The following is a 17,049-nucleotide window of genomic DNA, read 5'->3' as shown; positions in this document are numbered from 1 at the left end:
GCATCATCACTTAATACAATTTACCTTTGAAATCAACGGACTGTCTGCTAATTTTTTTTAATTTAATTTTTATTTTTTAGATTAATCTTCAAGTAATTTGGTTCAATCTGATTGATTTCTTTAAAGGTAAAACAGTATTATCAGAGGGAATAAGTTGAAACTACCCAAGCTTGGGAAGCAAAGTGCAGATTACTCCTGAAACAACGAGACTAAGTTTATTTTCTGACTAAATGACATAACAAGGTATCTATCCTCTATCTGTAGACCAGTGTTGTCTCATTAGCTTTTTGGGTGGAATATATGATGAATGGGTGACTGGTTTGTTCTGTTAATTGCAGATTTTTGTTATATTGTTAGGAATATTCAAGACTTCCCCCTCAAGTCCATTTGAAACTTTATGTACAAGCTAATAGTATGAGATAGCCTTTCTTTGCCCTTCAGATGGAAATACCTACACAGTATGCCTTCCTTGCTGGGTGTAGTCCCTTCAGCTGAGAGCTGTTGTGTTATTGCAGTAAAAGTTTCATTTTGTGCATAAGATAGCCATAGCGGAGGATGCAATATAACGTGTCTATTTTAATTTGCAGGTTTCCACACTGTTGTGCTTTGGGTTTGTTTTTTTCTTGAAATGGTAGGGCTAGGAAACAGCTGCCGAGGGATGAAGTCTCCACCTCTCCTCGTGGCTGCACTCGTGGCATGCGTCATCGTTTTGGGTTTCAATTACTGGATTGCAAGTTCTCGCAGCGTGGATCTGCAGGTAACTTCCCTATTACTGTGCATGTCGTTTTGTCCTTGTGTGTTTAATAAACAGTCCACAACAAGAAGGATGCTTCCCCTGCTTGTGGTGGGCCAGGAGCTTCAGCTTGTTGTAGGAATTTTCTCAAATACTACAGTTGTTGCTTATCAGTAGTGGGAGATAGAGGGAATGGGAGGAATGCCTATATGTAGGTGAGGGGGCCCCAAAACTTGAAGACCTGCTTGTATGGTACTTGTTACTTCTGCTTGCACAAAGCATTCAGCTATCTTGTGCCATTTCAGTTTACAGATGTAGCAAATGCCATCCTCTTGTTTTTATTCCTTGGTGTACAGTGAGACTGGCACTCCGTTTTCAATCTGAATGGGCATCTGCAGTTTGCTCATCTCCCTAGATTTTTTTCTTACGTGACCCATAAGGACGTATACATGCTTTCCCACCAAGTACAAGGATATCTAGCTTGTTCAGAAAGAAACAGTGTCTAAAAATCTGAATTAGTGTTTCTTAGAAGCCTTTCCTAAAGAGGACATGCAACTCACATGGAATAATTACCTTGTCTGCTATTTTTCTAGTGGTAACTATATTTTCTGTGACTGTTGAGCTTGGGTTTTAATTCTTTCTGGAGCACGCGTTCCGAAGTTGAGGAGTACATGAATAAAGTTTCTGGTTAGTGACAGTGTGGGCAGGATGGTTCTTTTTTTTTTTTTTTCTTTCTTTCTTTCTTTGTTTTTAACAAGCAAACCTAAAAACTAACAACCTGGTAATGAAACATGGCTGATGAGATCTCCTCCCAAGTTTTTCCACTGAATTTGTATCCTCTTTGTAATTGAGCCAGTTTTAGTAGTGAATTTACAGCTGTAGGAACTGAACTGTTTCGCCTCAGAGTGGGCACTATTCAAACAGGGCACGTGTTTCTGGCCATGCAGTTAAGGGTAGGTCTTAGCTTTACTTGGTGGAAGGTGTGATGCCCTGTCTTCTGGGACTCTGGTCACCCTTGTTTTCCCTTTAGTTAGTGGCCTCAGGATGGTGGCTACCAGCAGGTAGTAACTGCGTCAGTACTGCTGAAGCTTTGCTGCACAGCTGTGAGGCAGCTGATAGTGAGGAAAATAAGCTACCATACTAGCTTATTCTTGATCTCAATAACCTAGAGGGTCCTCTTTACTGTTATTGATTTACTGTATCATCTTGTATGTTTCTCCCAAAGTTAGTGTGAAAATCGTTTCACTTCTGTGTAATCATGCACTCTGAATGAAATAAAAGCATAGCCGAAGGCATGGATGGAGCTTCTAAGGCACTCTGTCAGCTCATTTGTTTGTTGGCAAGACTTTGCAGCTGTTATGACTGAAACGGCATAAGTGCTTCTTTGCTCTTTTGGCTAAACTGCAAGTGTTTCCACCCCGCCCTTTTTTTTCTCCCCCTTTCCCTGCCCCCCCACCTTGCTTTCTGTGACAGAGAAGCAGAGTAGGCAGGCAGTAATACGCAGCATACTGTGGTGTAAGAAGATTTGGTCCATTTTCCTGGAGTCTAGGAAGATGCACAGTTTTTATTATATCTATTTTTTAATCCACCTGGAATCCCCAGGTCTTTTTATCTGGGTAAATTGTGTTGTTATTTCCCCCCATGTGTCTTTGTACTCTTCCTTACTGCCGAAGAGCAATTTTAACCCAGAAACGTATTGATTTGAGTAATGAGTTTTCCCTCTGAGTTAGTTTAAGATCAACACTGGGAAATGCAGTGATGTCAGAATTGCCTGGATTAAATTTTAAAAATTATTTGACCTTGCACTTCAGAAAGATTGTAGATTGCAATCTTTTTTTGGAGGGGGGGTGGGTGGGTTTGGTTTTTTTAAGCTCAAGTACTGAAGCAGCTTTGCATTTCTTTTATCTTTAACTGAAATTTTGATAGTCTCTACAGAGTATGCTGTATTGGTAATTTATGTAAAACTGGGGGTTGTGTGTGTGTGTCTGTGTGTGTGGCAGGTATCACCGGCTGACAGAATACTTTGATGACATTAGCATTGTTAGTTCTGTGAAATTGGGTGTTCCTTGAATGTATTAGAAGAGTCCAGCAAGGGGGAAGCATTTCTATTTGCTTTGGCTAATTTGCTCTTCCTCAGGGTCGGATCATGGATCTAGAAGGCAAAGTCCGGAGGGCGGCAGCGGAGAGGGGTGCCGTGGAGCTCAAAAAGAATGAATTCCAAGGGGAGCTAGAGAAGCAACGACAGCAGATCGACAAAATCCAGTCCTTGCACAGCTTTCAGATGGAAAATGCCAACAAAGTACATCAGGAAGAGAAGGTAGGGCCTTTTCTAGCCATGGTTTTCTGTGAGACTGTGGTTTACCAAGACACTCTCTGCAACAGAATAAGGTTGCTCAAATGTTCCAGCCAATGAGCATACAGTGTCGGTGTGGCAAAACATTTAATTTATGTATCATTGTATAATGTTTAGAAAATGGCCATTGAATGCACATTATAGCATTCAGTGTATAATATGTGAAATATTAGAAGCTGCAAGTAACAGCACTTCCGAATAAAACCTCTGCCCCCTCTATAAATCATTGTTACCAACTTCAGGTTGGCCTCTGGCTTTCTTTCCTATATGCTAATGTTTTTTATAACTTAAGGAGAAGAGGCAGTTGCACCAACAGGTATATTTGTATTCCTAAATATGTTTCTATACATTTGTAGGCATAAATGGTTGATGTTTATTTCTAAATGCATTACAAATTTTGTGGCACCTTGGCCTTCTGCCTCCAAAACCCAATAGCACTGGGAGACATCAGAAGGTTAGACTAGCTTTTCATGGCAGTGCTCCTGACAGTGCAGCATTGCCAGAGGGATGGAAGTCCTTTGTGAAGAATGTGGATGTACCTGCTTCAGCAGCAGTGCGTATGATCACTGCTTTGTAGTATCTTGCAAACTGTTCTGTTGTGTATTTTTGTCATGTTGCTGATACTGCCTTGGATGTGGCTGTTAGCTGTTAATACCGCTTTTCTCACTCTTGCCAGAAGTATTTAATTGAGAGTATTCATTCTGGGTTATTGCTTCTCGTGTAGAGTCTCTTGACTGGAGTTTATAATCAGCTTTCCAGGACTATTATTTTCAGCAGACTGAACAGTCACGGATGATGGTAATAGGTACACTTCAGGTAAAGGGTTCACCATTAGGTGACAGTTTGATGCTCAAAACTTGTGGTGCATGAACAAAATATCACCAGAATAATCTTTGAAAGACTTAGAGGAAGAAAAATTGAATAAAAATGGAAGGTGGAATTGTTTCATTAATATGCACATCAGTGGCATATATTTTTAATTTATTTCAAAATCATTTTTATCCAAGGTCTTCAAAGAAATAATAAACCAATTCTTTTTACCTGTTTTGAGTCAAACACATTTCCTTAATAATTTCTCTCTTCTCTTTGGGTTCAGTCTTTGTGTATGCTTTAAAAAATGTAAGGTATAGTTTGTCTATTTATTTTTTTTTTTAATGTATGTATTTATTAAAAAGATATCCCAGGATAGTCAGACAGCATTCAAGTGAGTAACCAGTTTTGTTGTCACTTCTGCCTCCTAATAGTGGGTGTTGTTACTGAGTGCTGTGGGAATTACTTAAATTTACCATCCTCTGGGAAGGTACCCAGTTCACATGTTGTTTCGGTATCTTTTTGCATTCCAATTCTGTCCTGCAAGGAGTGAAAGTACATGCGTGAGTTTAAAAAAAAAAAAAAAAAAGAAAAAAGAAAAAAAGGTAAGAAAAGGGCAAACAGAACTGAGCATTTGCTTAGTTTACAGCCTTTTTTACAAGGGGAATACATTTTACACTTCCTTTTCATAAGGAGATTGTCCTTTTGCCAGAATTATTAAAAGTCAGTGGAACTGGAAGTGCTGGCCGCAGAGTTTACAGCGCAGGCTGGCTAGTTGGGTGAATGTTGAGAGCTGGTGACATGAAGCTTGGTGGATGAAATGTTGCTTCTGCTAAGCATGGCGTGCAACCTTTCTGCTTCAAATTACTGTTGTACCAGACAAATGTAGCTGGCACCGCACAATCCGCCTGTCTTGTGGTGGTGTTTCTGAGTCTAGAAGACACGTAGGAGCTGTCATCCATTAAATCTGGCACCTGTGCCAGGAAAAGTGGTGGGAAATATTTTGCAAAACCAGAACTGCTGTTGGACGTAGAGATGAATGTGGTAGTCTGGGGAAGAGTCAAAGCGGATTCTGGAAAAGGAAGTCTTGCTTCTGAAGTCTCTTGGAGTTTCCTTCTGAAAGAGTTAGTGACAAGGATGAAGGAGACTAATGAATGCATTCGCATCTAGAATTGCAAATGGCTACACACACATGGCTTGTAGAGAAATCATGCAGCCACGTGGTAAGACGGTGTTATCAGAGGGGTGAATGATAAGGCAAAAGTTACAAAGCAGCTTAAAAATAAACTGGTTTAGTTGTTGTACTGTGGGGAGGTCATCAGTGGAGTTTTGGAGTGCTGGGAAAGGCACGCAGAGGAGAACAAGGAGGATAACGAAAGCTGTGTAGTAGTTTCTCTACAGGAATCCACAGGGTAGGTTACAGGCTACACAACAGCCAGCTGAGGAGAGCCATCGTGGGGATCTCCAGGATCAGGAATGGTGTGGAAAATGCTCATGGCTGGGAGAGACAAGCATGGTTGTTCCTCATCCTCTGACGGGCATCCAATGCAGTCAGCAAGTTGTAGTTCAGACTAGGCAGAGGAAGTGCTCTTCATGCAATAAATGGTGAAGCTGCAAGTGTGTGACATCCTTCGCGCCCAATTGCAGTGGGTCTGTGTGGTTAAAAAGCAACTGGATAACCTTGGACAAACACCTGCCCCACCACGCAATACAGAGGTGTTCATTCTGGCTCCAGGAGTTCCTCAGTCAGAAGTAGCTGCTGCTTGGAAAATACTGTGCTTTATGGCTGCCTTGGTGTTCATTTGGCATCCAGTGTTAGAGACAGGATGCTGGGCAAGGTGGCTTTTGGGGCTGAAGCTGTTCCTTCCTCTTAAGTGCTTTTCCCTCCATCATCCTAAAATGTAGTTGCTCAGTAGTTCAGTTGTTCAGTCTATGAAACTTGCTATTGAAACCCCAGGAGCTGATGCTGTAGGAAGCATTAGATAAAAGTGGTGCAATGGACTCATTTCCTGTCTTCTGGTTTTTGTGACTGGAGAAGAGCACATCTCAGGAGCCTGACTTGGTAGGACAAGCATGTATGTGCCTGTGCAGCACGTTGTGGCAAATTCAAGATTTGCTCTTGCTGCAACACATGAGCAAATACCCTGCACGGATGTTGTTTGTTTTCCAACTCTGTGATTTGAGAGTACGGAGAATTGTTCTACTGGGAACCTCTGTATTTGTCGAAACATGCCATCAGTCAAGTTAGCATGGATTCATCCGCTGTAATTTAGGAATGCCCCTGATACGGTGGCTGGGAAGAGAGGGAAAGCTTAGTTCTCCCTCACTAAGGATGCTGATCTGAAGAAGCTGTCCAGGATCAGAGGTTATTTAACAATGCGATGTGGAATATAAGAAAAGACTGTTTCTGAGTGCTTTTTTTTGTGTGTTTATGTATATCCATGTATAAGTGTGCATTATATATTCACATGTGCATACATACATATCTGTATACATACACAGATCCTCAGTTTTTGGCTCCATGGATTCCAGTGGTATCTGGGATTCCTGGGAGGCAAGTAATGAATTCACCCTTTCTGTTTATAGGAAACTTGGTCCTTGAACTGAACTGTACTTGACCCACGGGGATTAGCAGCAAGTATTCATCTAGTCCAGAGAGGATGAATGCAAATCCAAACGGCGAGTCTCTCAACTCGCTTTAAAAATAATACAAACTGTCTAACTAAATAGACAGATCTGTAGATCTGTGAGTGATAAATGGGATTTTGATTAGTTCTTGTTGTTCTTAACGGAAAATAAATATGTTTTCAGCTGATGCGTAGGAGTGAATGGTCTGTCTCAAACCCCCCTCTTTTTCAGGGAGAAATTATGGTTCTTCTGGTTATGGAAGAAATCTATATGGGAAGAAGCTTTCACAATCTGAACTCCTTACCAAAAGCAATTCTCAAGTAACATTCGAGACCCATCTTGATTGCAGTTCATCTCTGCTCACTGTGTCTTACTACTCTGATGATAAAATACACAATAATTATGCCATTCATTTAGTGTCATACCAAACTAATACACCAATAAGATACTTGCCGTGTTAAAGTCATTGTCGGCGGCAGTGTAGTAACCACTTTCAGTTAAATCTGCCTTCTTTTCTAGTAGAACTGTGTCTGTGCCACTTAAAGGACACAGGCATAGAAGGTAAAGAGGTAGTCAGAGCCTGAAATAATACCCTGCGGGCTCACCATTCACTGAGGCAATGTAATCCTGGAAAATTGCTGTCATAATTAATCTCTTAGGTCTGAGTATGTATAAAACACTTCTATCACCAGTCTGCTTTTAAAATATCTGCTTGAATTTTTAAGGATTAATGTAGATTTAGCAAATGGCTTCTGGAAATCCATACAGAAATAGACTGAAGAGATCAAGAGAGCTTACACAAACTCCTAGTAACAACAGATAAGGAATCAGGAGTGCAAAAGGGCTGTTTCTAATCTGTAAGCAATTTTCTAAAGAACGATATTCTGTATGGTTGTTATTCAGGGCTGGTAGCTTCTGGGATGTATGCAGCCATGATGGTCTTTTTGAAGAGTGTAACAGGAGTTATATATACAGAATATGTGTAATCTCTCTTCTTTTTAACTGCTAGAACATGGTTTTGCAGTTTGTAATTTTCTTTGGAGTTAGGTAATTCTTCCCCAGCTCACATCTTGTTTTACTGAGGAGAGGGGCCAAGCTTTGCACATTGTATGTGAAGCACGTCACTGTCGTGTTGCTCAGTGTCTTTTAATACTGGTCACAGCTGCTCTCGGATCTCCTCCCTCTGGGAAAATTTCAATTCCCAGCGCAGCCTTCTGAGACAAAATACCTATCGGTATGCGGAGAGTTGGCTCTGCTCAAAAGGAATGACAGTGGGTGGGGGTGAGAGAGAAGAAAGCCTGCTGTGAAAAGGAAAAGGTGCCTATGTGTGTTTTGGTTTTGTTTTTTAAACCAAACAATGTTACATCTTCTAGTTCTGAAAGGGCTTTAAGGAAAAGCAAGCACTGCGGTGCGCCCCGCTATACTTGCCATAGCATGATGTTACTAAATCAGCAAGAGAAACCAGGCTGCTTGCTCATAACCTTTGCTAGCAGAGGTCTAGAAGACTACCTCTGTTTAAAATATATTTTAAACATGGTGGAGAAAAGAAGTGGATGATCTGGGACTAGCTGAACTGTAGGCACCCAAAGAGTGGACATTTAGAGTATGCGTAGCTTAAGAGTTAACTACTGGAACATTTCTACCTCTTCATAGCAAAATGAATAGACAAAAAGGAAAGCAGAAAGTACATTGTGTATACCTGTACAGGTTTCATATTAAGATTCTCACATCATAGGATTCTGTTTTGTTTACACTGAGTACTATTTGGGTTTTAATTAAATATAACAATGTCACTGAAGTCCTGTAGCTGCACAGGGCTTATTTTCTCCAATCCCCTCGCTGTTGCCCTGCACCTGTAAAAGTAATATCTTATTCGTATCTGTCAACTTCCTCTCTCCTCCGCTGAGAGTTGTCCTGGTTTTGGCTGGGATAGAGTTAATTTTCTTCCTAGCAGCAGGCATAGTGCTGTGTTTTGGATTTAGTAGGAGAAGAATGTTGATAACACGCTGATGTTTTTAGTTGTTGCTGAGTACTGCTTATGCTAGTCAAGGACTTTTTCAGCTTCCCATGCTCTGCCAGGCGCACAAGAAACTGGGAGGGGGCACAGCCAGAATAGTTGATCCAAACTGACCAAAGGGATATTCCATACCATATGACATCATGCTCAGTATATAAACTGGGGGGGGGGTGGCCGGGGAGCAGCGATCGCTGCTCGGGAACTGTCTGGGTATCGGTCGGCGGGTGGTGAGCAATTGCATTGTGCATCACTTGCTTCGTGTATCATTATTATTATTATCATTATTATACTGTTACTATTAGCATTACTATTTTACTTTATTTCAATTATTAAACTGTTCTGAGCTCAACCCAGGAGTGTTTCTCACTCTTACTCCTCCGATTCTCTCCCCCATCCCATCGGGGTAGGGGGAGTGAGCGAGCGGCTGCATGGTGCTTAGTTGCTGGCTGGGGCTAAACCACGACAGAGTGTAAGAAATTGTTAACTTTACGATTTTGGTGGTTTCTGCAGTTTTGAGGGCTGAACTTAACCATGGCATGGTGCACGTGTCCATCACAAAAAACAAAGAGTCTAGATTGCTTTTATCAGAAGATGTGGAACAAGATTGAGTCCCTGATCTTTACCAGGATCACTCTTTCGGAATAGAGTTGGTTTTCTGTTTTTGTTTTGTGTTGGTTTTTTTGTTTGTTTGCGGTTTTTTTCCCCCTTTATTGAGGATGGGGAAAAGTCTATAATTTCTGAATGGGCAGTTCAGTGACAAATAAGTTTAAATGAACAATGTCCCCTCCATTTTGGACTTGAAATTTGTTTTAGACTTGATTCAGTTGGTGCTCCTCCACTGAAGTATACATGAGTGTGCAGCACACAGACCAACCTAAAAGAGAAATATTTTCTTAGGGATATTATTTATGAACTTTTTCCGCACTTACTAATATGTAGTTAGCCATTAATCTCATGTCCTAGAATGAAAAGGCCTTTTCGTGGCTAGTATAAATTGTTTATTTGCTCCTGAAGATTATTTCACAGCGGTGAAGAAGAAGAGTACAAAGAGAGAAAAAAATTGATGATGCATATTACTAAGAAAGTATGTATGTGGGGAGGTGTGTTTGCAAAAATAGAGAAGGGGGGTTGGAATTCCCAGATAGAATTAAGACACTAACAACAGATAATCAAAATATGGCTTGTGCTGCACTGCAGGCATGGTGGTAGGGATCAGTAGGAGCATGCAAGGCAGAACTGCCTCTTTTCTTTGTGTTAAGGACTTAGATCTGTTTCAGTTGATCATGAAATAGGTGTCCTTCTTCCTGACTAATTTCCAATGCTTGTTTCTGCTGGTTTCTGCATGTGTAAATCTTACCCTCCCAGCTTGCTTTGTTCCCAGTTGGCTTTGTTCTTAGTAGCTGATTTACTGATGCTGTGGCTCGTCTTTTTCTCCTTGTGAGAGCTCTATTTGTGAATGCAAATCTCCTTTTTCTTAGGTTTTAGTTCTGAACCCAGTCTCCTCAAATTCTTTGCTGTTTTTTTTGTTTTTTCTGTTGCAATATCTCATTATGCTTTTATATACACCATGTATAGAAACTGTTAGAAAGCACATGTGTCAGTTCAGTGTGCTTGGGTTAGCTTTATTTGTGATGGTAGCAAATGCTGAAAGAGTTATTGTAGTAATGCCTCCAAGGAATATGTTTATGGAGACTACTGTGTAAGGCATTAATTGGATCAAATGCGTGTACATAGTTCAGAGTATGTGCTCAAAATGTACGCTTTGAAATAATTTATCTCAAAGCTTCCTTGCAGGGATTTCTACCCTATGTTTTGGGTTTTTTTTAAACAATAACTTTAACTTTTGTGTTTCTTAAGTGGAGTATGGCTTATGTAGAGATGTTCTGTGGTGAATAAAAAAATAAATGTATCTCTGGCAGTCATCATTAAAAAAATTGCTGTCCAGCTAGAGCAAGATTTTTCCATGAGTGCTGGTGGCAGTGTGGCTTTTGATTTTTGGTTTCTGAAGACCTGCTGTCCACAGCATTGACTCCAATCAGGAGACTGACTTTCCCTCTGTGGTAGTCACAAAGGACTTCTGTGCAAGACATGTTTGCAGATTCAATGAGCCAGTTCTATGTTAGAGTGTTACTCTGTTACAGAAGATCAGATTTTGATATGGTGATGTAGTAAGTTTCCAAAAGCTGGATTCTCACTCCTAGGGATCATAGGTATTGCTTTGTGGGCTGAATGAGATTTAGATGAGTTTCTTCCTCGAACTGAGTTTTGGCATGTGTTTGCTGAGTGCTTCCCAGCAGTTAGCTTTGTTGACCTGCATAAACCGCCCCCAAAGAATAATGTTTGCCTATTTCACAGCCATGAGGTGAAGATTAGCTAACACTTGGATGACAGGAGGAGGAGTGGAAAGCCTGATATTCATACAGCCGGATTGGAAGCTGGCAATTGGAGCACTGCCCTGTAAATTATTAAACAGTGTTTCCTGCTCAAGTTAAACAGCTAACTAGATTTTTGTGGGTTTTTTTTTTTTTTTTTTTTTCCTGGAGTCTTACCCACAGATTCAGGCAGGTAGGTGTGGCATTGCCAAAAAGAAGTTTTATATGCCATCCAGAAAGACCAGTGCATACTTCCCCCCCTCTTGTGTTTTAAGCAGCCTTTTTCACATGGCACACTATTTTATTCACTTATACACTTCAGCTATTCACAGTTATTATTGTCCTAATATACAAAACGTTTAACACTTGTCTGTTTTACTGTCAAATAAGTGGTTCTGATATTTGGGAGTTTCGTTTTAAGAAAAAAAAAAAAACACAACACAACAAATTGTGGAAACATAAAATTGCCATGTCATACTGATTTTTTTCTAGTCCATTGACAGTTTCGGGTAATGGCCAATGCTGGAAACCCTGAAGGTGATAATCCTGGAACAGCCTGATTACGTTGCTCATGCATTAGCAAAGCTTGGCATTTCCATTGAAACATTAACTTCATTTTCCCTATAACCAGTGAAAACAAATCCTGAGCTTTTCTTTTTCATCTGTCCTATGAGAAAGGAGAGAGAGAAGTATTAAACAATCCTAAGTATACGTTGTTATTCATGTTTTTATTATTATTTTTTCCTTTAACAAAGGAGCAAGGCCTTTGCTCTTAAGGTTTCATAGTGGTGTTTATGGACCAGCTGTATGTATAGAATGATGTAGGAATATTTCTCTTCATCAACACATGAATTACCGCCTCGTTGAACTGGGACTCTTTAAAGAATCAACAGAAGATGAATCTACCCCTCTGCTATGTGCTATCCCACTCAGACTGACTGAACGCTTTGCTTTTCCTAATCAACCAGCAGTTATTGCTGTAGCCTTTGTGAACAAAGGCACTTACAGCATTGTCAGTGTTTCATGGTGACTTGGGCAGACAGAATGGGTGGAGGTATTTCTTTGCACTAAAGTCGTGTGGAGATACATACACATCAGTCCTTGAGCAGAAACTTCAGGAAACTGGGGTCTTGATGTATCCCAATCTGGGACTGCTGCAGAACACTGGGGTTTCCTGGGAGAAGGATAATGAGGAAAGTGGCAGTGAAGCATAAGGAATATACTTCTAAGACTGGACTAAGTAATTTCTGAAGGGCTGGTGGATCTCATCTTTTTGTAGTCTTAGGAAGATTCTTCTGCACCAGACTTTCTAAATGTTAAATATGAATCTGAGTTATCCTGACATCTCGCTCACAGGAATGAATTTCATTTAGACTTGCCTTAGTTCTCTCAGTATTCAGGTGCTTTGGGGCATGTGTATATATGGGTTGGTAGAGGGAGACTGATGAAAGAACAGACAAAACATGCTCCGATGTTGACCGCCTTCTCAGAAAGAGAGAGCGAGCAAAGTGCAGCAATAGAAGAAGGTCACTCCACCACTTTCTTATGAAAGTGAGGGAGAGAATAGTTAGAAAAGTGATATAAAGCAAGGGCTTGATATTGCTTTTGTACAGTTCCTTTATGCTCTATGACTAATGCTTTCATAGGTCATCCTTGCATGCCCTGAATACAGGTGTATTGATTCCCTGGTGAGAGGGTAGTTGATAGCGAGCTGTGCTATGCTGTATTATTCTTTCATGGGATAAATATAGTAAATCTGACTGTGACCGTCGTTGTGAGATTAAGCCAGAATAAAGCAGCAAGCAATTTTAGTAGTAGACTCTTTAAATTCCTCCTCTTTTTATCTAAGTACAGTGGTATCTTCCCCCCCCCTCCCCACCCCCTCACCTGTGTTTACTGGGAAATATGGGTTAAAGCAAGTGCTTGTTGTTTGTAATAGTAAATCTCTAGAGCAGCTAAGAGTTTTTGTGTTTGCCTGTAACCCAGCACTTCACAAAGAAAAGATCTTGTAACATGTGCTTCGGTTGGTATTGTTTATAATATTAATGGTAAGACAGGTCCTTTGCAATTAAAACATTGTTTTCTGTTTTGCTCCTTCCAGGCAGTGCTGATGAGTAACATCACAGTAAATGAACAGTTGATCCAGAGTCTACGAGGTATGTCATAATACCCCTCTGCATCTCTTTTATATTGGTTTCTAAGCCCCCTGTTTTTAAGACTTGCATTTTTCTGGTGTCTTCTGAGAATGCTGCCTTTCTTCAAGTCATGGGGACAGTGCAGGAGCTGTGGTGACTTAGATCCTGCATCTGCATGGTTCCAGTTCAGTGAAGTGTCAGATTAATCTGCCTCAATGGCAGAAGGATTTGTCCATGTAGTGTTTGATGTAGGACTCCTGACTGTTACGATATAAAATAATACGGAATAAAACTAGCTTCTGTGTGTGTTGCTAATATATTTATTCTTCATTCTACCTTTTGCAACATACTCTAGCATTCCTCCCCGAGGTGTTTGGGTCATGCATTTTAACACCAGGGGAATTCACAAACTCCTATATTAAATAAGAAAACTTGGTCTAATTCATTTCTATTCATGTTGGTGCTTCAATATTGTTGTTAGCAATTTATTGTTTGGGAAGTCTGGGGAACAGATCCTAAGTTCTATGAACAGATAAATATGTTGTGGTGCCACCTTCTGGTGCCCTCACACAGAGCCTTCTATCAGGAAGAAAATTCTAAATCACAGATGCCTCTATTTTTGAGGAACATAACTGTGAATTGCATATTATTCAGGGAAGCATTGTGAGCTTGTCTTTAGATGGCTAATAAACATGAATGCTGTTTCATACTATGTTCTGATTAGTACTTCATAGACCTAAAGATTTCCTGGGCTGCAGCCTAGCAGAGCAAGGGTTTGCAAACAAGTTAGAGTATTCCTTATGAAGAAAAGGAGGTAAAAAACCTATGCTACACTGGTTTTGTTAGTATGTTAGGCTGAAAGGCTATTCTTACCCAATCCTGTGCATCTTTGATTAATAAATTCAACAATTACCGTGTAGTGAGCGTGACAGATGGATTGAGTTAGTGTGCTTACTATCAATCTGTTGTTTGATATTTCTGTTGTGTTGTATGTAGGTATATATGTGTGTGCATTTTAATATCTATTTTAATCCTGTTTTGGACAGAACACTTGAAAGAGTTACAGATAGAATATGGAAAGCTACAGCTGGATGTTTACAGGTTTCAGAAGAACCAGACTAACCTTCAGAGGAAGTTCTCATATGACCTGTAAGTATGTTCTTTCTAAAAGATGGCTTCTGGAGTTGTAGGTGACTTGGTTATAACTCAGAATATTCTTGTGATAGCTATAGCACTGTTAGTAAATGTACAGTTTTAAGGAGAAAGCAACCTGACACTTCTTCTAGAGTTGCTCACAGTTGATCTTGGAGAAGAGCATACACCTTGCAACGTTCAGCATCTCAGTATCCACAGACTTCTCCCACACTTCTTGATGTTCCTTCCATTGCAGGAGGAGAAAGGTAGCAATGTTCTCATTTAAGAGTTGGAGGGAAAACTGAAACACAAAGAGGCTATACTCTGAAGAAGTTTAACTAAGATACAGGAATACCTGATGAGAAGCTGTGCTTCAGTGAGCTGCCAGAGGTCTCAGAAAATTTCTGGTACAGTTATGGTCAGAGCCATGTGTTCTCCATTACAGTTTGTACCTGGTCATGTTTTTTGTTGAGATTTCCCACTGAATTAGAAGGCACGGATAACTGAACACAAGTGCTTATCGGTATCCTTACACTAAATAAACATTTCTGGTATTTCTAGGAATTTCTCCTGGGTTCTTTCTGTTCAGCTATGTTCTTGTTCCCTCCACCTGTCTTCACATCCTATTGTATCTTCCCTCTGGTGTGTAGACATAGAAAACAAACAGGATTTGCTGTTTGCATGTTCTCATAATGGTTTTCCATCAAGAATATAATTGCTCTAGTAATAGGTATTTTTCCAGCAGCCACTGTTTAGGCAGATTTTGTAGGAATTATGACTAAAAGTTCAACAAGGCAAATAACTGAAATTCTGCAGGCCAAACTTGAAATACCTTTTTTCTTCCCCTGCTTAAGAATTAAGGATTAGTATTAGTGCTTTTGGGATACTTACTGATTACGAGTTGGTTGTGTATTCTTTTTTTAGGGCATTATTACTCATTTAATAATGATGTCCTAGATGGACTGTACTAGTGGAGTTCTAATAATTTAGGACTTCTAACAGAAAAGTAGAAGGAAGTTGGAGGCTTAAGTTTGTACCAACTTTTTATTAAGCCAAGTTGCATTTGCGTGTCTGTTAAGGTACTTAGAGGGACAAAGTTTTTTATGTATCATGGTTGTTAAGCACCGTCTCTTTGCTGCTTAGTTAATGACAGAGCTGGGACTCCTGGACCTCTGTTGATAGTTCTTTGCTAGTTAGAGTGTCTGTTCGCCAGCATCTTCCTTGTAAGGCTGAGATCAGCAAGAATAAATGGATCCGTAGGTGTATGTATGTGCTGTACGGTCATGCTCTATATGAGAGGTACATCCCTGAAGCACTGGATTGATAAACGTGTGCAGGGAAGTGATACAAGGCAAATGTAGCAAGTCTGGTTTCTGAAAACTCAGGTTTATTGCCCCTGTCTGGTGAAATGTTTTCAAGTACAGCTTCATTGAGGAAAGTGCTGACAGAGCATCCCTGCTCATGGGAGTGTACTGTAAAGAATCCCTCTTTGCTTAACAGAAGAAGGTTGGATTTGGAGGGTACAGCTCCAGGGTAAAGACTGGCTCAAGGTGAAGAGCTATACAAGTTACAGTGGTGAAGATGGGTTTGCTTGCATCAGGGTAGACATAGAGACAGCTGTGATAATTCAGCCATGTGCTAGCTGAACAGGGACTCAGCTAGCTGGTCTGCCTCCAGTTGGTGCTGAGGCAGGTGCACTCTTTCCTGCAGTCTCTCAGTTGGAGTCCATAAAAGCAGTTATGTTGGTGAAGGAGCTTCGCTTTCTTCACTAGCTTTGCTGAATAACACTTAAGTGTTCATTTTCTATTTCTGGATTTTTTTGTAGCTATGCAAGTGAGGAAAACGAACTTTGCACTCAAATTTTCATGGAATGCTTTATAGCTTGGGCACCCTGTAGCATTCACACAATTGTAGGAGGAACATATATAAATCCATTTTTTAAATGTTGCTTGTTGTGTACTTTTAGGGGGAATGTTGGAGCATTAATATTTCACTGTTGTAGTAAGTTACATTACTAACTTTGCATTGTATTCTGGTAGTTATAGAAACATACATCTGATTGTACTTGGTTACATACAGTCCTCTTTGCTGTTACTAAATGCTTAATACTGTGATTTTAAATGCTTACAACCAACCTTTTTCCAGCGTGATTATGGGCCTAGAAAAACAAGTACTATTATAAAGACTCAAAATGTTACTTTTAATCTGTCTTCCTTCCTCCCCTCAGTATGAGGAGTAAACCAAGATGTTGCCTCTCTGTTCATCTGTAGTAAGCCTTGGCAGGAGGGGGTGTTAGACCTGCTTTTGTGCTATGCCAGTGTTTCTTCCTTCAACTTGGGAGTTGCGTGAATGAAGGTTTCACGCCTTATGTATCACGTACGCTTTGCCCAGTGGACAAAATGAAGAGGCAGTATTATTGTATAATTGAAAATGTTATAAAAAGGTGGCAGAAGTCAAATGCCTTTTTTTTAACTACACACATTGTAAATCATTCTTTTTAAACAATTGGATATTGCATTGTAGAAGACAGTGATAAAATTGGTTGTGTGTGTGGAATGCATAAGCACAAAATTGGTTAACTTAGAAGGCACAAACATCCTTGTTTTTTCTCATGCCCAAGTCTTGAAGTTTCATCTCGGCATTTTTGTTTTGAGCAAGCTTAGTGTTTTCCATACAGAAGTCAACAGGAGTTAAGTGCCCTTACTGGTAGTGTGTGCAAAAGGAGTGCACGTTTCTCAGCAATGAACTTACCAGGATACCCTTGGTGCATGCTGTGCCCAGTGCTCTCTGCTTGCAGTAGAGCTCGTTCAGCAAAGGTTGACTGGCAGCACTGACCCTTCTCCCCTGCCGTAACCAGAGAGAAACAT

At 40.3% G+C, this 17,049-nt stretch overlaps 1 protein-coding gene across 1 annotated transcript in view; it reads left to right on the top strand.

Moving 5' to 3' along the window:
* Nucleotides 1-628: 628 nt before the first annotated feature.
* Nucleotides 629-17,049, top strand: part of GOLM1 (golgi membrane protein 1) — a 30,274-nt gene continuing 13,853 nt past the window's right edge. Inside the window, exons 1-4 of the mRNA XM_009490151.2 lie at nt 629-757; nt 2,871-3,050; nt 13,015-13,069; nt 14,095-14,197. Coding sequence (XP_009488426.1) covers nt 629-757; nt 2,871-3,050; nt 13,015-13,069; nt 14,095-14,197 — 467 coding nt within the window. The remainder of the gene's footprint in view (nt 758-2,870; nt 3,051-13,014; nt 13,070-14,094; nt 14,198-17,049) is intronic.

This window comes from Pelecanus crispus, chromosome Z (assembly GCF_030463565.1).
Source record: "Pelecanus crispus isolate bPelCri1 chromosome Z, bPelCri1.pri, whole genome shotgun sequence".
In the NCBI taxonomy this organism is placed as follows: Eukaryota; Metazoa; Chordata; class Aves; order Pelecaniformes; family Pelecanidae; genus Pelecanus; species Pelecanus crispus.
The sequence above is the reverse complement of the archived record's forward strand: the minus strand, read 5'-3'. Positions and strand labels throughout refer to the sequence as shown.